This window comes from Sinohyriopsis cumingii, chromosome 4, assembly GCF_028554795.1.
Source record: "Sinohyriopsis cumingii isolate HCF-2022 chromosome 4, ASM2855479v2, whole genome shotgun sequence".
Taxonomy (NCBI): Eukaryota; Metazoa; Mollusca; class Bivalvia; order Unionida; family Unionidae; genus Sinohyriopsis; species Sinohyriopsis cumingii.
Window position 1 is genome coordinate 30,224,088 of NC_142964.1, and position 24,037 is coordinate 30,248,124.

The 24,037-nt window shown below is 35.6% G+C and overlaps 1 protein-coding gene across 3 annotated transcripts in view; it reads right to left on the reverse strand.

Annotated features, from left to right (window-relative positions):
- LOC149800877 (zwei Ig domain protein zig-8-like) overlaps positions 1-22,753 on the reverse strand; it is a 44,915-nt gene extending 22,162 nt beyond the window's left edge. For 2 of the 3 annotated variants that reach the window (XM_089954897.1, XM_089954896.1), the window contains exons 1-2: positions 21,264-21,970; positions 13,396-13,517 (exon numbers count right to left, since the gene is read on the reverse strand). In XM_089954897.1, the coding sequence (XP_089811023.1) occupies positions 13,396-13,517; positions 21,264-21,384 (243 nt within the window). In that variant the 5' untranslated portion in view covers positions 21,385-21,970. Of the gene's footprint in view, positions 1-13,395; positions 13,518-21,263; positions 21,971-22,569 lie in introns of those variants that run through there. The other variant, XM_089954898.1, reaches the window with a different exon arrangement.
- Positions 22,754-24,037: the final 1,284 nt, after the last annotated feature.

Below are 24,037 nucleotides of genomic sequence, written 5' to 3' on the forward strand. Positions count from 1 at the left end.
TGTATTAGAACTGATTAGAATAGATCACACAGCTTCATCAAAAGACATCGGGTGTTGTATTAGAACTGATTAAAATCGATCACACAGCTTCATCAAAAGGTATCGGCTATTGTATTAGAACTGATTAGAATCGATCACACGGCTTCATCAAAAGGCATCGGGTATTGTATTAGATCTGATTAAAATAGATCACACGGCTTTATGAAAAGTTATCGGGTGTTGTATTAGAACTGATTGCAATAGATGACACAGCTTCATCAAAAGGCATCGGGTGTTGTATTAGAACTGATTATAATAGATCACACGGCGTCATCAAAAGGTATCGGGTGTTGTATTAGAACTGATTAGAATAGATGACACAGCTTCATCAAAAGGCATCGGGTATTGTATTAGAACTGATTAGAATAGATCACACAGCTTCATCAAAAGGTATCGGGTATTGTATTAGATCTGATTAGAACAGACCACACGGCTTCATCAAAAGGTATCGGGTATTGTATTAGAACTGATTAGAACAGATCACACGGCTTCATCAAAAGGTATCGGGTGTTGTATTAGAATTGATTAGAACAGATCACACAGCTTCATCAAAAGGCATTGGGTATTGTATTAGAACTGATTAGAATAGATCATACGGTTTCATCAAAAGGTATCGGGCGGTGTATTAGAACTGATTAGAATAGATCACACGGCTTCATCAAAAGGTATCGGGTGTTGTATTAGAACTGATTAGAATAGATCACACAGCTTCATCAAAAGGTATCGGGTATTGTATTAGAACTGATTAGAAAAGATCACACAGCTTCATCAAAAGGTATCGGGTGTTGTATTAGAACTGATTAGAATAGATCACACAGCTTCATCAAAAGGTATCGGGTGTTGTATTAGAACTGATTAGAATAGATCACACAGCTTCATCAAAAGGTATCGGGTATTGTATTAGAACTGATTTGAAAAGATCACACAGCTTCATCAAAAGGTATCGGGTGTTGTATTAGAACTGATTAGAATAGATCACACAGCTTCATCAAAAGGTATCGGGTGTTGTATTAGAACTGATTAGTACAGATCACAGAGCTTCATCAAAAGTATCGGGTATTGTAGTAGAACTGATTAGAACAGATCACACGGCTTCATCAAAAGGTATCGGGTGGTGTATTAGAACTGATTAGAACAGATCACACGGCTTCATCAAAAGGTATTGGGTATTGTATTAGAACTGATGATAAAGCAGGGTACATTCTTGATGATTCAGTGTGGAATCAGAAGTGGAATTAACACAATACTTCAAAGTCACACTGAAGGAAATCGCGCATACAAGCTGGACAAGAGTAACATAAACAAAGGTAATGAGCCCGAAATATCAATGTCAAGTTCATTTTTTGGGTACTTAGATCACTAACAACCTTTACCAATTGGACATGCGCAATTATATACGTTGAAATAACTTTAGCTGTGCAAATTATAAACATATATGTCATTCGAGGATAAAAATGTATTAGAAATATTGGATGATGAGGATTCCGATTGTATTTTGGAAGTGAATTCTATTGGAATTGTATAACTATGATCTCTCTTGCAAAAAGTGATTGACATTTAGAAGGGAACAGAGGAAACTGTACCAAAACTATTACGTATATTGAAAACGAAGAAGAAAGGTCTACATACGATTGGGTACAAAAGTGAAAATATAAATTGAGATAAAAAAGAAGCAAATGAAGACAAAAGTGCTTGTTCAAGTTAACGAATTATAGAGTGATCGGTAAATAAATTTGAGCAAATGTAAAACAGTCAAAATAAGTACTGATAAAAATGATTGTTTTCAAATATTAGAAATGCTCGGAGAACAATTATTGACAGTTACTTCTAGATAATCAATTTAAAAGAAAAGAACAGAATATTATGCACGCAATCTTAGGATAGATTTACTGTGCTATCTAAATGCTTAATGCATGGATTTTACTAAAACAAACTGAAAAGCAAATAGGGTAATAAATCGAGACTATTGATGACCTGTGGTTTTTCTATATGCATACATATTGAGACAGAACACTTCTACAATGACATTAAAAGTAACATAAAGTACCAGAAAGCAGCGTGTAACTTCGCCTTCTTAGTAAGAGGGGTGGTTAATTGAATTTGGTTAGAGTTATCTATAGAATGACCTCCCTCGATTTTATAGATCGGTGGGAATGGGTAGATAGAATATCAACAGAGAACTGAGCAAGACTACTGGAAAGAAGTAGTACAATACAAGCCCCCCTTAGACAGGGAAAATAACAAAATTTAATCAATAACAATTACTAACGGCAACTCTAATTCAATCTAAGTTATGTCAACAGAATTTAATAGCAGGGTCTAATTTGGATGTATTTCATCATACTAACGAGTGATGAAAAGAGCGCACTGTCCACGACTGATTGCATCACCTTAATCTCGTGAGCCGTGCATCACGTCTTCCTATTCTCTAGTCTTCCTATTCTGAACGCTTCATCTGTTCTGGACTTCCTAGTCTTTCATTCTGAACACGTTATCTATTTCCGGACTTCCGCCTTCCATCTTCGGACTATTCTGTCTCCCCCAGAAAGCTGTTTCCTTAAAGGACAAAATTACCCCAAAATCTCTATACGGATCACTTCCTATACGTACATAAAATTGCCTCACTTACGTTACTCAGAAAAATAACTACTATCCAAGCACTGCATAAATTCTGAACTAATTCGATAGATCACCACTCTCGCTTCACAGCGAACGACCATAAATGAACACATGAGCGGTGTATCTAACATTACCGTATCTCTTTACCTATTCTACTACATACTCGATTACGTTTGCATAAAGTTCATCAAATTCTAGCTCACAGCAATTCCTAACTTACAACATTATTTAAACATTACAAAATCAGATATAGATATGCGATTATCGTTAACTGACGACAATAAGTATCGTCCTAACAAAGGAAGTTATTTCATATAACCTATGAAATCATACACATATGAAAATTTTAATCGCATGCAATAATCAATTCTTTCAATGAACTAGTAACTGTAAAATTAAAGATATAAATTGCATAACAACTCTAGCATTAATATATTTCCATGACATCGAATGAACGATATATAATATGGATCCTAGTCATATCAAACACATTTGCATAAAACAAATAATCAAAAATAGAAAATTACGTGAAAAGTTAAAATTGCGTACCTTAATGATGTTCTCTTTCAGAAATTGTGCGTCTTAGCACTAAAACCTGTCTTTTCTTACAAGAGAGCAACCTGGTCCCTTTTCTTGTTTGACGAAGAAATCACTATTTTTTTAGGCATCCTCGAGGCCAAACGTCTCCTCTCTTAGGAATTACGGACTAAATAATTTCGACCAAGGTCGTCACTTTAAAGTCAAATTACTTCCAAAGCATACACTTTAATTTACTCTGACCAATCGTATGCAGCGCTTTCTAAATTTTTCCCAAGATAATCATTTCTTTCGTCAGTTTTTAGAAAGACTAGAATCTCTGAACTAAGTTGCATATCAATTTCCCTTTGAAACGATAATTGTACATGGGTTCCTATCACGCGGTTATGTTTGGTAGCTCAAAGATTTACTTTCTCAGGATAGCGTTGCAATGCACTGGTCAAATCTCAACGAGTCATAGATGCTAGTCTTTCAAATTTAACACTGACACGGAGGGAGAAAATAAGAAAGGTCGAAGTGACTCTTCACAAAGACATTTCTGGCTTAAATGTGATACAATTTTAACACTCAATGCATTCAACTTTAGGGTTCAATACTTTTCAAAACTGGACACTTTACACAGTGACTATCACAAGGATACCATATCTGATACTGGATTTTACATTTGTACAATTGTTCATACAGATTTTTCAAAATGATCACTAAAAAAGCATACTTAATCACTTCAGAGTCTTATGAAAGTATTCTATAGACCTGACATTTCTTATATGAACACAATAATACAGCAGAGAATGATATGTTAGTATCAGTAATTCGAGAGGTATTCTAAAGATTTCCCCCATACACGCTAAATGTACATACTTAGTAGCAATTCACTACTCAGTAGGTGTCTCGCACGGTAACTATCTCAATTTATCATTTATAATGCCTTGTTTAATCCTGTTTGTTGTGCACGAAACAGCTGGTAACCATTTACCAGTCATCTGTAGCATTTTTATGCTACAGAAACGTCGTGTAGTTCATGTGTTTCCTTATCGTTAGAGACCTTCTTTCTACAGGAACTTGTAAACAACAAACTTTCTAATGCCCATCCCTAGTGTAACAAATGTGACCTTGTATTTAGCTTGATCATTAGAGGGCTGGTTAAAGTTATTCGGTTATTACAAGTGTTGACTTACCGTCAGAATCGGTTAAATCATATCCACTAGCACTGTGCGTATATGCTTATAGCAGAAAAGCATCATCCGATTATGTAAAGACTCAGTCAGGAAACCTTGTTTTCTCGATCTTACATTTTAAGTAATTTAGTGCCTTTCGCATACGGTGTTTAATATTCTACCAAAACACAGGCTAATACCACGATTAATAAATATTTAGTTGTCAGTGACCAAAAAATGTTGACACTACTGTCAGTATTTACTTTACATCCTATCTCGTTGGGTCCTTCTTTGTGTTTCGATCCAATTATTAAATCATTATTTTATTTAAGATAGTATGTGTGTTTCTTTTACGATGCAATGATTAGCTTTATTATAGTTGTAATGACTGATGTATAAACGACCCGCAGGTATTGCACGTCATCATACGTATATAGCATATAACATCATATATTACAGAAATTTGATGCAAGTTTATGTTTCTGTTATCTTCATCATTTATGCTGATATTCAATCTCATTATTGTAACTCTTTGTAATTGCTTGATATATATATATATATATATATATATATATATATATATATATATATATATATATATATATATATATATATATATATGGCTAATAAATCCTAACTACATAGCATTTTACGTAACATAACTTTGAAACATTGTTTTATTCTCCTTGAAGATATAATATTAATATAATGTGCGATTTTAGATCATTAGTAACAATGTAATAAATAACACCAAAACATATTCTCTGTAATGAAGTGTTTAGTTGATGATTTCTTTTCTCAATTTGTTTGAGAAGGTAGATTTATATTTTAATCATTAACGTATATGAAACCGTTCTTTGAAAGATCGATTGCGAAATAACTTCCTATACACTGTTCCCGAAATGGATAAATAAAGAGTACCTTGTATACGTATTCTCATATTATTGGGAAAATCATGGATTATAGCTTTCTGTTCCCTGTAAACTTCATCAAAGGTTCTTTCTTCTTAAATTTTATCACAGCGTAAAAAGCAGGTTTCTTTCGTTTCTTAAATCCCTCAAAGTCATCTTTCAGTCAGGTTCGAACGTCGTAACTTTATGTGCTTTTTTATACTTGACTGTACTTTTGCACTTTTCGTACCAGATTACCATTAAAATAAGCCCATCATGACTGCATCAACATGCAATGGTTTGCCTATCATAAAATAAGCCCATCATGACTGCATCAACATGTAATGGTTTGCCTACCATAAAATAAGCCCATCATGACTGCATCAACATGTAATGGTTTGCCTATCATAAAATAAGCCCATCATGACTGCATCAACATGTAATGGTTTGCCTATCATAAAATAAGCCCATCATGACTGCATCAACATGTAATGGTTTGCCTATCATTTTCGAATTTCTATTTAGCTTACCGATACTTATCTTTTACTGTTCCATCATGTACTAAACCTTTGTCATAAACGAGCGTCTCACTGGAATCTTTTGCAACAAATCCTATCAATGATGCACTAAACCTGCTAAAAATCACAGAAACAAACCCACCGGTTCCTGTAACTCCTAATTTAGTTGATGTTATTCTCGCATAAAGTTAACATGGTGCCATGCTATACTCCATCAAATTCAATACTGTGAATGCTATTTTATATTTCTTTCTAACACCTCCTGAGTTTTAACCTCCTTGACAAAGTCTTCTTTTATATTATTGTTAATATTTTAAGTCTACAGCTGATTTTATCATCAGTTGATCCTGGCAGTGTATGATATAATGGTGGAGCACGTGGTGTCATTTGACTCATTTATCGCACAATGAAGACTGTGTGTACTCGACCCTCTCACATCCTTTTTTATTCATTTTTACTGTGCTCATAAATAGCACATTAACGGTTGCGGAAGATGAGAACTTTCCCATTCAAATATGACATGCTATTTATCCTAATATCAAATACATGCTATTTACTGAATAAAAGATTTTTGAGGTGTAATTACGTTGGCTTCTAGGTACTCGATTGTGAACAGTGCCCGACAGAATAAGATACGATGAGCTTTGCAACTTTTCCAAAATCAACCCAACATGGTCAGCAAATGTAAACCTCAATAGCCGTTTTCAAATTAAATCTGCGGGCTACAGAAAGACTAGACTTATGTTGCATTATGAATTGTGTATGTGTTTCAGGGGAGAAGTGTTTACTTTTTATATATATGAAGGTATGATATTTATAAGATGGTAACGGTTTTACATGCATGTTGTTAGATAGAAGACAGCCCATATAGACTTGCACTTTTATTTTATATAGTTATTACCTCATCTGGTTTATAGGGACAACGCCATATTACATAGACAAAGTCTTTTTGTCTTGTTCAGTAGTGTTGGTAATATCTGTAGTCTCTGTCATTGTATTCATAGAGATTTTACATTTGCACCAGCTTTGAAAACAGAAACAAATTTGATATTGACCGAATGAACCTGATACACAGCCTATCAAATAGGTCCCGCTGCTTGAATAACTATAATTTCTTTCGTACAATATCATTGCAGGACCTTGTGATGTTGTGATTTTTATTATGCAATATTTTAAGTTTCTTCCTCTTATTCCTGTAAGAGTAGTTTTTCATCATTTTAATGCAAATCCCCTTTTTCAAAGTTGTCTGCTTAGTTGGGGTTTTGTCAAGAAATTGTTTCAAGTTCATTGTCAACGTTAATTTGATTATAACGTATGTGTTAACTATCTAACATTAGGTTTAATAAGTTAACTTTAAAAGTTGAATACACATATTTTCAATATGTTAGAAAATTTCTCTACAAGCTTACCTACGATGTCACTTTAAACAATGAAAAAACCTTGAAATATAATTTCTAACATTAAACCAATTTAAACAATGTCATGTACCAGATGCAAGTGTTCCCCCGGCACACATTGTCAAATGGAATACATTACAAATGGAGAACATGTAATACATAAACAATATAATACAGCCCACAAAAATAGACGAAAGCTAAACCTTTTATTTCAGCTATGGTTATTGTGGATTTGTATCGCATAATTAAGCATACAAACATCCTGCAGGATACAATTTCATAACATAATTAAAGATCGAGGATTTAGCAAATAGTCAAACAGTTCCTACTGCCGACAGACCACTATATTAAGGACAGGTTATATAGACCTTGAGATACCTGGGAAACACGAAAGACTATTTTCGCTTGTGAATATTACAACTACGATGACAGAGTCCGACAACTCGTCTAAATATATTAGAACTTATCATTTCGCAAATTATATCAATAAAAGGAACCGAGCTCAAGGTTCGAAACAAGATACAAATAAGCCGTTTTTATCAAACATGTGGAAGGCAGAAACTGATACTTCAATAATAATTAACACGAATGGAGTCAAAACGACGAGCTTCCATTGCAATGTAACGATTATTTGCTAAATCACAGGAAATATAATTAAAGGGTTAAGGAAACGCTGTCGACGTTGTAAATTCTAATACGAAATATATACAATATGATGTTGATATGTATGTAAAACAGACTGCCTAGTTGGAAAATAACACCAACGAAGAAACAGACCCATCCCCCATCCCCCCCCCCAAAAAAAAAGCCGCATTACAGGAACACCTGAAAAGAGTTGAAAGTAAAATAAAGAAAAAAAAAGGAGAAATTAGTTGGATATTTTGCGAGAGTATTCAGAAAAAACTTACAGAGGATTAATCAAATCAAAACAAATTACCATTGGGTGAAAGGCTGAAGCAACTGCTCAACAAAATTGGGAGCTGCTATAACCGCGGTAATAAGTATAAAACAACTGTTGTTCTTTTTCGTAGTTCTGCTTGTGATCGGTTTTAGTAGAGGTTGCCAAATTGATTCGTTCATTGTGAAATATAAACAAGGTTAAAATAAATATTGCCAATTATTTGTTTCAGTTAGCTAAAACGCACAGACAACACTATCTGGATATATTAATAATAATAATAATGAGGACTTTGTATAGCGCCTAATCTTTAGAAGCTCTAAGCGCTTTAACAACTTTAGACAACACCTATAAGATAAAAAACATAATAATATTATTACAAAAACAAACACCATGAAATTAGAAAACATAAAAATCATGCTGAAAATATTTAAGGTAGAAAACATTATTAGGTCTTTAAGTTTTTTCTTGCAGTTGAAATAAGCGAGTTTTAAGAACACTCTTGAATGGGATCATTGTCTTTGTGTCTAAGTTCAGTGGGCAATTCATTCCACATTGCTGGGCCCTGGTATACAAAAGAACGTTGTCCATATGACTTCGTTTTCATAGTGGGAATAATGAGTATACGATTGTCAGAAGAGGAGCGTAAGTATCTTGCTGGTGTGTACACATGGGTGAGGTCAGATAGGTATGTTGGACTAGAGTCCGACAGTAAAAATGTAGCACAGAGAACAAATTTTGTGTTTGATTCTGGATCGAATGGATAGCTAGTGTAGGGTACAGAGCAGCGGGGAGGTGTGCTCTGATCTTGGTACTCTAAGTATGATCCGAGCAGCTGTCTTTTGAACTTTTTGAAGTTTCTGGAGCAGATATTGAGATGAACCAGACAGAATTGAGTTACAATAGTCCAGTCTTGAAAGTACTAATGAACACACAAGTTTTAGTGGCATCAACTGAAAGATATCTGCGAATTCAGCTGATGCGTCTCAGCTCAAGATATACAGCCTTGCATATGTTCATGACATGTTGGTGCAGTGTGAGAGTAATGTCCAGAGTAACACCTAGGTTTCGTACTGATTGTGTGAATTTAATGTTGGCGTTGCTGATATTTATTGTTTTAGGTAAAGGATGTGAATGAGAAAGTCTTTGTGTTGTGATCAGAATGGCCTCAGTTTTATCATCATTCATCTGCAGCTTGTTACAAGTCATCCATGAATTCACATCAGAAATGCACCTCTCTACACCTTGGATGGTAGCATCAACTTCAGTTGGGTGGCTAGATTTGTATATTTTCGTGTCATCAGCGTACAGTTGGTGAGACACTGGATGATGATCTATGACACTTGAGAGCGAATGAGTGTACAGAATGTATATTAGCAGTTGAAACATTTAGCTTGCGAAAATGGTTGGGCATGTCCCTTCTGAATTAGCGAAATGTTTTGCTACTTTTGTTGTCATTAGTGGGCGTACAAAATTGTAAGGGTGCAAATTTTGGTCGATCTTTAAAGAGGGCACTAATCTGGGCCAGATAACAAATAATTAGATTTATGGGGACAGGCGCGTGTTAAATCGCTATATTGCAATGATTTTTAATGTCTGTGTCGTGACAGGAGGTGGTTCTTAATTAAGCCTTCCTTTATTTAACAGTTAGACAGACTGGAAGGAAAAGGTTAACTTCGATCTTTTTATCGAAAATGTCAGAGTTGAAATTGTCAAGAATCAGTTATCTGGAAATATAGAAGTCAGGCTGACCGCAATTTTGGCGTCTATATACACAAGGCGGTAGATATATTTAATTCTGATTGGTTACGCTAAAAAGGCGGATGTTTCCCAAAACAAAGTTCTTTGTTTTAATATGCCCCATCGCAAAATTTAGTCGGTCTATGTTTTTTTTCTGCAAGAGGAACAAATATAGGAGATTCCGATATTGAATTTAGAAGAAATTCTCTCGCAAACATTTATCCGAGGGACCAAATGACTGGAAAGTCGACGGACACAATTCTGGCGGTAGAAGGTTGCAAAGCTTGAAAGCACAAAGGGAAGTAGCTCCACTGACGTATCCACGTACCTACTGATCCAAGTATCTACGTATCAACGTACTTACGTATCCACCTACCCACACAAAGTTTGACAGATGCGGGACAATAGAGAGTTTGGAGACAACAAACGAGAAAGGACCATGAAGAACAGCCACAGTGAAGTTGTAGTGAACCGGAAATAAGCAGGTTATGACGTTGTACAAGCAATGACTTCGATTGTTCACTCGATTATATGATTAACCAATTCTATCATTTAAAACCGATCGGTTATTTATATAAATATATTTTTGTTTGAAATTCGCTGAATGATTTATTTCAAAAGAGAAGTAATGTTTTCCTAATGTAACGTATTATCACAGTTTGTTTATGTAATTGATTAAATTGTTGTATTTCATGTACGGGAGCTCGTGTCATTCTGTTATATATATCTGCTCAGATCTCTATTTATTCCATCTATAAGTTTCACACTTTATAACGATAACCAAATAAAGCGGACACCTTGTAAAAACGTACAATCCGCCAAACAGCCCACCAACACCTCCAGCCCCTCTCCCAAAAAAATATTTTTCAATAAGCATTCTAAAGTAGTTTCTTTAACAATTTGTATAAACAAAAAGGACTCCTTGTTTATTTGTTGGTAAATATATTTTTGTAACTTTCCAACAGCAACAAAGTGATCGTGCAAGATATATTGAAAAGCACGTTTACCAAAGGCACAGAAACGTGCAATCTGAACGTACGAGTATCTAATCAAACCCTAATCGTGTCGTGACGACACAGTTGCGTTGGCCGTTGTGGCAGTACGAATATTGTAACCGAATGAGAGATGCTGCAAAGGATCATAATCATCATTATCTTTCTTCACAACATATCTTTTACAAAAAAAAAAAACAATTTCTCTACAGTTTCTACATTCTTTTTATCAGCCATTGGAATACGTTCTTTTCTATGTCATTATTAGTGTTATTGCTTAACACGGGTTTAACAGATTCACCCGATTTATGTAAAGTGTTGGTGTATCCAACGACACTATCCATGTTCATGACCATGTCACTCAATAATAGAAATAAAGCATGATGAACAAGTCTAATTTCACATCGGAAATTTTCATGTACTTTCGCAGTTTTATTATAATGCTGTCCTAAAATGAACAGCTCGGTTAACTTTACAACAATGTCGGATACGGTTCAGTCTGTATAGTAGGTGTTCTGTTTTGTACCTGTACACTAAATAGGCATACAATATATGGACTTGTACTTTGATTCAATCTAATGCCGCATATGTTTATTAGTTGATGTTTTGCAGAGAGATGCGTATTCAGCCTACTCATCCTTGCCTGCTAGACTTTTCATTTCATCAGGTGTCAATTTTCTCCAATAATTGACTGTATCCATTCCAGAATTATATTTACGTTTGTGAGCAGTTTATACAGCATAAGGCGTAAGCTCCCCTCGACGGTTGTCTATTGTTCCTTGTGTGATTTGGATTTTTAACGTAGCTTAAATTTTTTTAGTCATATCGCTACGATATCTGCAGTGTGACAGTTTATAGTGATGTCTAACACTGAGGCATCATGCCACAGACATATAGCATGATGTCCCACCCAGCCACATTATCCTGCCACCAGGCCGACCATTTCTAATACGAACCTCTTAATGCTGAGCGCCCAGCAAGGCATCTGTTTTTTAAAAAGTCTTTGGTATGACTCGACCGGGTTCGAACCCGTGACCTACCGCATCCGAAACGGACGCTCTAACCACTAGGCCACCGGTGCCGTTTATTCCATATTGTTGTACCTCATTGTTTTGTTGAATAATCGTAGATTGATATTCTAAAGTTTACGAGATCTTCCCAAAGTACTGCAATCGAATCCGAATGAAATTTGTGTACTTACTCAGATTCGATGTGTACCGTATTCCTTCCTCATACTGTGTGATTTTGTATATATTGCTGGCATGACTGATGATGCTTACAGAAATTACATTAATGATTGTCATTGTAAATTAGCAACGTTTTCTACAACATTGCCGGATAACTTAATTGATGACTGAAATACAAAATAGCATACTTATTCTCTTGAATATTATTTTGTAACACAACTAGCTTCGACTACACGTTTGTTCCTCTCCACTTACAGTTAAATATACCTTGTCTCTTGATACCGACATCATTGCTTTCACGTGAAACTCATAAAACGTTTCTTTATCTATCTTGGGTGGAAAAGTGTTCTGAAGACACATCTGGTCCCTATACAATCATGTTGGTGTAAACATTTATGCCCTCTACAATCGTCAGTAATCGCGGAAACACAGTTGGCAGAGTGTCGGCCTCGTACACCGAGTGGTCGCGGATTTTATATCCGTCGCGGCCTTCAAGGGTTGGCTGCCACCATCCCGAGTTGGCTGCCGCTTTGTGTTTCTGGATAAGGCACCTAGCTCCCATTTCATGTGCAAAATGTAGCTAATAATGTGTATAAAGTGCCGTCATGTCTCACAAGCAACAAAGAAAACAATCGTCAATGTAACTTTTGTACGTCATCATAATCAGGCACCAGTGGGTTTGTGTCAAATCTCCCAGAGATAACGACGGCATAGTACATAGCATTTCAATGTACACAATGCAAAAGGATATACAGGTTCTCCGTTATTTGCATCCAGCATTTGTGACAATCCACATCAAAAGTAATGTTTAAATATTTACTCCAATGATTGATTAATTAGTCAGTGTTCGTCCCAACAGACACGTTAACAGATCTATACAACAGATTATTGAATATATGTTGTCAGATATCTTGACAGTACTCGTATGTTGGCGTAGATGAGTTCAAGTACCAAAGCTACGTGTTCACCCTATATATCCGACGGTACATGTACCACAACCTATAATTATGATATATTCTAATTTCATACTTTAGACTTTACATATCAGGTAACTGTACCATATTTTCATTAAGCAAGAACGTAGGTAGCCTTATATGTGGTCGATAAAGACGCGTATTATGACATCATGACATCATTTCCATTTTATATTAAAACGTATCCGAATTCCCCTAATGTATTCATCCGCGTCTGGAATTACAAACTTTTGAATATAAAAAATACAAATTTATTTCAACAGTTGTAAGTTTTAACTTAAAGCAGTTATATATTATTATATAGTGTGTAATAAATAGGTTAGTACATTGTACTGTTTCGTACCTCATACATATATACATACATACATACGCACGCACACACACACACACACACACACATACATACATACATACATACATACATCTCTTCATTCAGTATCAACTTACGGTTTTTGTGCCCAGGTTGTGGATAGAACAGTGTAGTACCGCTAGGTCCCCCGTGTGATACGTTGCCTGCAGAGGTGTGTCGATAAATTCAGGAGTTGGGGTACTATACATCGGTCCCATGCCTGAATAAACAGGAAGCAAATGATAAACATCGAGTAAATATAGGACGGTAAACATAACGCAATCAATTATCCATAACAACAGAAAAAGGACAATAGCTTAACGCATATACTAAGTTTAGTATGACATATTTTCAATTGTTGAAACATTGAAGCTAGCAACTATACAATAATAATAATAATAATAAGAAGAAGAATAAGAAGAAGAAGAGGAAGATGTAGAGGAAGAATTTACTTTTTAAACATAGCATTCAAAACGTTTTCTACGCTTTAAAAGGCTCGTTCACGCTTTTAGGAATTTTTAGAATTAGGTACTTAGTGAGGATATATAATTGAAATGGAGAGAGAGAGAGAGAGAGAGGTGCACGAGATTTATTTCTTTACCAGTTATGTTCTGTTCTTACAATTGTCATATAACAAGAAGCGACATCTTTTTTCGGTCATCAAATTTTGATATATAGATCGCGCTGAGTTATTGGAATGAAGTTGTGACAGAAATATACATAACATATCAAACTATGTTTTATGAAAAACAATCCGATTTTTAAATATCGGATGATCAGGGTGATTTTAGTATCCGATTCCCATATAAAAAAACTGAACGTAAAATTTTCACCGAAGTACGAAGTTAGTGATGCAACAAAACAAGGCCCTACATTTTCATTCACAGGTAAATATTTTAAGGTATGTTGCGCCAAAAACTACTGAAAAGATTCAACGTTGACAAATTATAGTAAATATCTGTTTTGCACTTAAAATCATACGAAAGTAAGAAAATTTGATGTAAGTTATAGTTACGTTAAAGAATTTTCTGTTTCCTTACTACAGTTGCAGGTTTAACAATGCTGTGTCATTAAAAAGGAAACGTACGCAGCAGACGAGCGTCACTTATTTTAGGATACGAGACGAATGTCCCTTTGAATGTAAAGCTTATCTGTAAAATTCATTTCCATTTTCCAAGCCGTTTGATGTAAAGACCACTTACATAAACATAGTACTTAAGAAAATGAATGATTCATATATGAAAGAAGTAACGAAAAGTTTCGATAGTAATAAAGTTGTATAAATAAAGGTCAAGAGTGAAAGTATTCACTCCAGAATTCATTTTCCGACACCAATATTGATCCTGGTTGACTCGTTAACGTCCTTAAACTTGTGTGAAGTAGCACTGGTCTACTCAATAGCAGTAACACAGAGAAGCAATAAAATCGTGATTGATGTGTTCTTAAATCCTTGTAAATGACAAAAACTGAGGTTGACCTGGGAAAATACCTTTTAATCTTGATACAAAGATAACGATCGATATTAGACATCGGACGTTAGTGATAATAGACCTATATCTCTCTCTCTCTCTCTCTCTCTCTCTCTCTCTCTCTCTCTCCGGTTCTTTCGGGGATCTGTTAAATGCAAGAGAACATCCTATAGACAACCAATCATGTATCATTATAATTATTTTTAATGAAAATGTATAAAAAGGGTTTAAAGTCTATATTATGATTAAGTTTCAAAATTTATTTTCAAGTTGAATATTAAATTTTTTAAGAATTACTATTTTAATATTTGTAAGACTTCAAGGATTTCCTTGATACAATTTAAAATTCCGAACAAGAAATGCAGAGAGGTACATAACCCTTTCATGCAATGTGAAAAAGGATTTATGACTGAAATAATTTAAGTTTTAAACCTAATCGGAACAAGATCGCACCATGGATCTATTCATTAGGAAATAACAGTTTTCATTGCATGTCACGTATATCTTTCTACAACGCACACAGGAGCAGCAGCTTCAGCATCATGCCAAATGTACATCAATCAACAAAAACAGCGTTTGCACTTGTATGTTTTGTAGATTGACACTCGTATGTTGAAGGATAATAGCTGTGATGATTGGTCGACAAATGCCGTGTAGCATATTTATTGTCACTCTTAAAAACAATTTAAACGTATGGCACGACGACCTGAAACCTTTGATCGCGTGGAAAACGATTTTCACGTATACTGAACAGTTTTCAGCCTTGTTAAATCCACTCACTAATGATAGCTATGTCAGCAATTTATCTGGTGGGTCTTTAATATCCACACTATCTACCCAAGCATTGCAGTTTTGGCCAATAACTTCTCCATTTATCAGTACGGTGTGAACAAAATAATCGATATTTAATTTTTCAATTAGGTCTCACACAATCGAATTCTACTGAGATTTACGATATCCATTGAACGACACCCGCTGTCCTAATAAAATCCTAATCAATCCATAAGTAGCCGTACGTATTCATTGTATGGTTGTTATTTAAGTTACAAAACTATTATCATATATTCTGAATAATTAATTTATAATAATGAATCATTATCAACTTCGTACAGACGTCCACAAAGAAACTTTATGCACTGGACGCCGTCCTCATTTTAAAAAGTTACAAAGTAGAATAAATTCTGATCACGAAAAAGACTTTAAAATGTACCGTAGAATCCACATTTTCCAATAAAAAAGAATTGGTTTATTTAGTTTCTCATTCACTTACCTATAATCATTACGTGTTATTGTTAATGTTATTATTATCATTATTATTATTATTATTATTATTATTATTATTATTATTATTATTATTATTATCAGTAGTAGTAGTAGTAGTATGCGACAATCCATTATTCGGGATATAACCAACTGCTACATCCTGTTATAGTAAGATATATATGACACTTTTGATCCTCTAAAGGAGCTAAAGTCAAATGTCAAAAGTCAAAAGTCAAAACCTACTAGATTGCCAATTTATTATAGGAGTTGACACCATTACGATATCATATCCAAAATTTTGAAATAATACTTCTATAAAGGCTATAATCATGTAAAGTTTTATAATGTCAATGATTTCCGTTTTGGAGTTTATTGTTTGTCTCTATTTTGTTAATTTGCATTTGACAAGGACAAGGTGAGTTAATTAGTTCTGAACTGTTATCAGTTTATAATATTTATATCAATTAATCCCAAAGATACATGATCCCTTCCTTGCTAGATCCAATGCACTCAAAAGGACTGTTGTACGCTAAATGACTTGAACAATATTGCTGACCGTAAGTCGTATCCGACGTGCTTTGTGATAGACCTAACTATAATCCCATTGACCATGTTTATCGCTAGGTCGGTTATCAGTTTTACTAGTCCCACAGTGTAAGACATATCACATGTTTTTGTTTTAGTTCTATGTCTTACTACCCAAATAGTGGTCCTGAATGGCCGAGTGGTCTAAAGCGCTCACCGTTCCGGATCACTGCCATCTCACCTGTGTCATGGGTTCGAATTTCAGGCTTGGCTAAAGTGGGTACGTGAGAAAGATTGCCAGTAGCTTCTCGTAGCTCGGTGGTTCTTCCCGGGGTTTTCCAGGGTTTCCTCCACCAGTAATACTGGCCGCCATAAAAAGCCTATATTGTGCTGAAAATGGCGTAAATTCCTACAACAACAACTACTACTACCCAAATAACGGTTGACATCGGAATGTATAGTCAAAGTTTCAGGAATATCTCACTTGGCAGCCTATATCAACAATCTTCCACTAATGTATGTGTAGTTAATATACTTACTGTGCTGTCATTGTCCTGGCAGAATGAAAATAGGACACTAGCAATCACAGGTGCTCGATGCGAGCTTGATGTTAAGAAAAAAATAATAATCTAAAGGAAAAAAATCATACAGAGTGACAAAAATACATTAGATTACCCCGATGACCCGTTCTGACATAGGACCCTCTCTATCATAATATATAAGAGAGAAGGTACGGAACTTCCAAATACTTCGCTCCACCCATGACCTTCGATTTCCTTCTGCTATTTCCGTCTTTAAAGGCACGCGACCATACTATATGGCTTGTTTTACTTCCGAGATATTTTTCTATCCATCAAGCCATCATTGACTTTTCTGCGTTGTACCAAACTGAAGTTACGGGCTCCGAAACGTGCGATTTTCGCGAAGTTTTCCTTTGTGGACACTTCCGTGCTCCTATTATAAAAAGAATAACCTTTTGAGCCAATCATATTTCGGCGTTGACGTTAGTGCCGCCTATTTTGAAAATAGAGATGCATGTATTCGATGTGTTGTGCAGAGAAGAAGACAATGTATAATACTTGCATGGAACAGGATTCCTAAAGTTGAATCGAGTTAATGGTAAGTAAAAAAACTTTCTTTTGCATCTACCGCTGTTCTGTAAGTCAAGAATGGATGCACTATAGAGTTGAAAACATTGTCCATATCGCTCTTGTCACCGGTTTTCAGATGAGCACGGAAGTGTCCACAAAGGAAAACTTCGCGAAAATCGCACGTTTCGGAGCCCGTAACTTCAGTTTGGTACAACGCAGAAAAGTCAATGATGGCTTGATGGATAGAAAAATATCTCGGAAGTAAAACAAGCCATATAGTATGGTCGCGTGCCTTTAAAGACGGAAATAGCAGAAGGAAATCGAGGGTCATGGATGGAGCGAAGTATTTGGAAGTTCCGTACCTTCTCTCTTATATATTATGATAGAGAGGGTCCTATGTCAGAACGGGTCATCGGGGTAATCTATGGTATTTTTGTCACTCTGTAAGATTTTTTTTTCCCTTTAGATTATTATTTTTTTCTTAACATCAAGCTCGCGTCGAGCACCTGTGCTATCAATTGGACGCATTTTCATGTTCCGTTGACATACATTTGAATTTGTTGCAATGCGACGGTAGTCGAGGTCTGCCATAGTATGTTCAAGTAGGTTCATGTGGGGGATATGTTTCTTGAACGAAACGAAACATTGCTTACAGTTCAAATGGTCATAATATATTTTTATTCGTTTCGTTAAAGAATAATATTTCAACCTAACCCGATTTCCGCATTCCCGGCTTTCATCGCTTTCCAGCCAAATGAACTGAGAATGTGAATGTATTAAAGAAAAGACATCTGGGTACATAAAGTCTGAGAAAAATATTATAACTTTACTTTGTAGAAAAGCGTCGTTACTGGTTGTCAGTTGTGTGTGATATTCCTGAAAATCTGACTTTCGTTACACTTGTAGTCGACATCAAAAATAGGGGCCCCGAGTGGCCGAGTGGTCTAAAGCGCTCTCCGTTACGGATCACTGCCATCTCACCTCTGTCTGCGTGGGTTCGAGTGTAGGATTCGGCCAATGTGGGTATGTGAGAAAGCTTGCCAGTAGCTTCTCGTGGGTCGGAGGTTCTTCCCGGGTTCTTCCTCCACCATTAATAATGTCCGCCATGCATAGCCTATCATGTGCTGAAAAATGGCGTTAAACCCCACAACAACAAAGTCGACATCAAAACACGCTACACAGCACCGTTAGTTAGGCTGTAAGACCCATCACCCCACCAAACAAAAAATATCGGGTGATGTGTCTTACGCTGCAGGACTACAGTTTTACTAGTCCGAGTTTTCTCTGACACTCGTCACCCCATTTTTGATATTTGGATATTTATGTTTGGGTGCAGGGTCAGAATCCATTCCCTATCGAAAAGTTGGAATTCGCCGACACCTTTCATAATAATATACCTGCATGAAATCGACAGGAATATGATTTATTTTCTCAAACATCGTGAGCGTTGCATTCGTCGTGTCTTTAATCCGCTGACACGGGAGACGAAAGTACGTCGTTGCTGAAATTTGACTTGGATCTAGCCATTTGCATTCAGAGTAACATGACTATACAAATCTCGCAACCAACATCTCGGTGACATCAGAGGTCAAATAGTCATGTGATATCGACAAACAAATTTCCAAAGTTGTTGTACATAGAATTCGGATATATTATATAGAAGTCACTTCATGTTTGTAAATAAATATAATTCACACTTAATTCTCAACATATTTATTCTGAGAACAGCGGCCCATTTTCAAGAAGTACCGATCACGCGTCAGCGATGTTTTTGTTGGTGTTACGTGACAACCACACTGACATGTGCTCTCTGCATAATGAATCTGGTTGTATTCAAATTGCTGCACGATTTAATAACTTTCGATCATGATTTTCTCAATAAGTATTTTGAGAAGTTTATGTTTTTTCATTTCCTCAATAAAAATTACTTGACCTTCGTTTACATGTTCGATTTGTTTTTCAACAGCAACACTAGAAATTGTTTATTGTTGATAATGCGTGACAGTACGACCTCTGATGTCATAGACATGTAGTTTGCTCGAGTTGTGTAGTCACGTGATTAATAATGCCAATGGCTGGATCCAGCTCAAATTTTAGCAACCATTTTACTTTCGCCTCGTCTGTCAGCGGATTAAAGACAGAATGAATGCTATGATCGCAATTTCTGAGAAAATAAATCATTGCTATCGATTCCATGCAGGTATATCTCGATGAAAGGTCATTCAGGTTTGCTGGGTCGGTTAGTAAGTGTCTACCTCATGCCGACACCAAATGGTGTCGGCGAATTTAATATTTTCGATAGGGTATGGACTCTGACCCTACAACCCAACATAAATGTCCAAATATTAAAAATGATGTGGTAAGGGTCAAAGGAATCTCTGACTACAGTTTTACCACCTGTGTAATCTGGAACATTGTGTGAAACAAACTTAGAGCTCTGAAAAGTAGTTCTGTCGAATTTAATTACGTGAATTTGATAGCGGCTCGCATTAATCTCCTTGTTATGTCTTTAAAAAGACTGGCTGAAAACTAGATAGGGACACATATCAATGTGTCACAGGGTGCTAGAATTCTGCACATTCGTAACTGAAAAGAAATCGTTGTGTGAGATATACTTTGGCATGGAAGTGACACTAAATTGTAAATGATGTTATTAAAACGACTAATATAGTTGCGGCCATGACAGTACATGAAGCAGATGCGGTAATACGTGTAATAACCTCCAAGTGGTAATAAAAGCATTCACTATTTATCTTTCCGTCACGTCGCTGTTGCTGCTGCTGCTACTACTACTACTACAACTGGTGCTACTACCACCACTTCTACAACTACTGCTGCTGCCACTACAAATATTGTTACTACTATGAGTCATGATTCCTTCTTCTCTCGGTTGATTTTGATTGGTACATATCTTTCTCGTCATATCACAACGGCATAAGACAATAGCAGAAGTATGAATAATTAACGTTTTTCTATGTTAGTCAAGGCAAATGTTTATATTCGAGTGTGATGAACATATATTGGAGCTATTAGGGAACGTAATATATATATTTACAGTTTGTCTACAATCAGAATAAAGCGATGCATTATACGAGGATAACACAACTTAATGGACTGAGCTATGCGTCTGTTGTGTTCATGGAATGTTCCCAATGAGTCTCATTCATATTAGTATTTCTTTTCCGTTTTATGGGTAAGTCCGTTCTTATTGTGTCAGTACTTTAATTCTGACTGATTTTTGTCGCTTGCATAGCGTGGCATCTTTAGATATTTCTCACTCTTTTTAAAATATTTTTTGCAGCCGTTGATTTGCGCTACTTCTTTTCTGTATATGATGCCTGACGGTTAACCCATACAATTTGATAGTGATTTCTTACTGATGATCAAACTTTTTTTAGTCTTATAATTTGTTTTTGATTGACATTTTCTCTGTCTGTTCATTACAAGACACGTATATTGAATGAATTATGTTTTACATTATCAGTTTCTAAAGCCATTTTACTCTTGGATACTTGCAAGATCGGCGATTCCATAATATTAAGCATCTAGAACATTTGTTTTAAAGACTACGATAGTATTTCAGGAGAGGAGGATAACATAAATGAAAAGTACACCTACCTGACGGATGTCCTATGTTAAAACCGAATCCAGAAGCAATCCAACAATAAATATGAAGAAGTATTCCAAAAAGCCACATTGCACAAGCACTGGTTGCAGCGTCTACACGTTTACAATCCATGCTTAATGTACTCTGAACGTCACTTGTATGCCTAAACTCATCTTTTCACTTTCAGTGTCCATCTTTAGTACACAATTCCACTAAAAAGTAGTAAATCAAGCACCAGAGGTCTCTGATACCGTTTTTCCTTTATGGCACATATGGACAAATTGCTTATGAACAGTGGACTATCGTGCTAATGTCAAGCGAGCTAACTCCCAGTGGAATAATAAAATTTGACCGAAATCAGAATTGCTAATGCTTAATTTTGTAAATTGAACCACGGGTTGAATATGAATGTAACACTGTTATTAATAGGACCTGAAGCGCATGCTGGTCAGGCAACTGTAATTTCAAATCCAGCGGACGTGCAGAGCGGATGTATTGTAACGCTTCCCAGCCTTTCTCTTTGAAGCCGCGGAACAGACTGTATGGCTGGCGAAAGGTTTATCTGTACAATAAATGTTCGTACGATAATCCAACACTGAATGCTCTCAGTAATCAAGCGTCACAATCAAACTATGTGATTCAATAACCTAGCATGCGAAAACATGTCATTATATAAAGGTAGGGACAAAGTCACTGTCGATATTCTCAAGAACACCACACAGATCAATTTAAAATAATGGACTTATCAATTTCCTTCTTCAGAATATCTATTTATTACAACAACAAAATGCATGTATTAAGTAATAGACTCCAGAATATAATCGTCCGGACAGTATATGATGTACAAACAATAACTGAATAACGTATAAAAACGCAGTACTGCAGAAAACAACACTAGAAACCAATTTGTCTAATGTTATCAAGTTGCATCTGTTATCTTGTCTGTTTGATCAAAATTCTCTGTTTTCTTTAAGTTTGTTGTCTTCGTTCTACTCCGTTTGATCTAATTCATGTTTGAATAAAGAACTTGGTATTCTGTACTTTTAAACTGATGCAATGCTCAAAACACACACAGACTCAATTAAGGTCATGCAACTTGTACGCCATACAAAGTGGCTAAAGAATAACGTCCACAGTGTAGAAGAACATGGACAGAAACTTGCTATTTATACTGCAGTTACATTATCACGCATGCACCTCATTGTTTCTGTCAGGCTGCATTCCACGCCTATCCTAAACTTATCTTTTTCCTCACTTGAATCGAGCTGTCTTCACTCGTTTCTTTATCTTAAGAGAGTCACGGGTCCGTGCACTTACCTGGCAGAGTGTGTTTTCGAACTCTAGGATTGAGACAGCGCAAGAATATAGGCCGTTATTACACGCACTAATGTCATACAGTTCTGTCCGCCCATAGCCGCTTTTTGGTCGACTCCTGGCCAACTGAAAGAATGATATCAAAGAGGAAATGAGGAAATATATATCGTCCCATGCCTCTTGTTCTCTCTCTCTCTCTCTCTCTCTCTCTCTCCCACACACACACACACACTATTTTCCGGATGAGTACAACATTCAAAAAGCACATACTATTGTACCTTTTAAATGGCATCGGTATGCTTTGTTTGCTTGTATACTCTACTTTTTAGTCTACCAGTAGCCAAATTTGAGATGTATCATTACAGAGATAACGTGTGAGGAACTCCAACTGAAAAAAGATCGTTTTAGATTTATTTCAATACACTGACAGTTTAGAATTTACTTAGATACATTATCAAATTAAAATGTCTGATGTTCCATATATATGTATATGTGTGTGTGTATATATATATATATATCAGACTAATTTATTACATCTTTTACATTGCTGTACAATTCCTACTCAAATAAGACCTATATAGAGCCTAAGGCTTTATTTAGTGTTCGACTTTCTTATCCGTAAAGAATAATTAAATTAATAGATACGCGGTTACCGCCATTATTATCATGTCTGCTGTGTATTTACTTCCATTCGTATCATGTCAGCAATGCAATATTTTATTATTTTGTTTTAAAATATATTCTGGCTAGAAAAGGGGCGAAGATGCAATGTCGACAGGCTGCAATTTGAATAAATGAGGTGGCAGGTTAACGTACTATTTGTCATTGGGAGATATACATTTGTTAGTTAGGACTCCATAACAGATTTAACTAGACAGTTCGGCTAAATATTAGAATGGATTGGCTTTGCGAGCGATAGCACAGCAATATGAATCGTTGGTGTTCTTTTTATTATTTCGATGCTGATCTTACGATAAGGTCAATTTGAAACATGTAGAGGAAACTTTAGCATTTGTTTAAACATTATCTTTGATCCTAAAGGCAATAAATGCTGCATCTTAAATTCTACTTCTGCAATATATATATATATATATATATATATATATATATATATATATATATATATATATATATATATCTGTATGTGTTTTAACTCGTGTTTTTCGATATATTGTCCGTTAGTAATGAATCGGTCATATCTCACTTATAGAATTTGCTGATACGCACGTGGATGTGAATACGCCTGGAAATGTGCATGGAACAAAAGTCTAATCTCGAAGGCAAGAAGTTAGTGTTTTTATTACCCTCATATACATGGAAATTTGAACTGTGTTATGAAGAAACCAGCTGTAAATCTAAGTTTGGAACTTAGTCTCTATAACCGGATTTTATTTAAAGCATGTTCAAGGATTTTGCAAATTGCTTGAGTGATTAGAAAGAAAATCTTAAACCAACAATGGTAACGTACCCT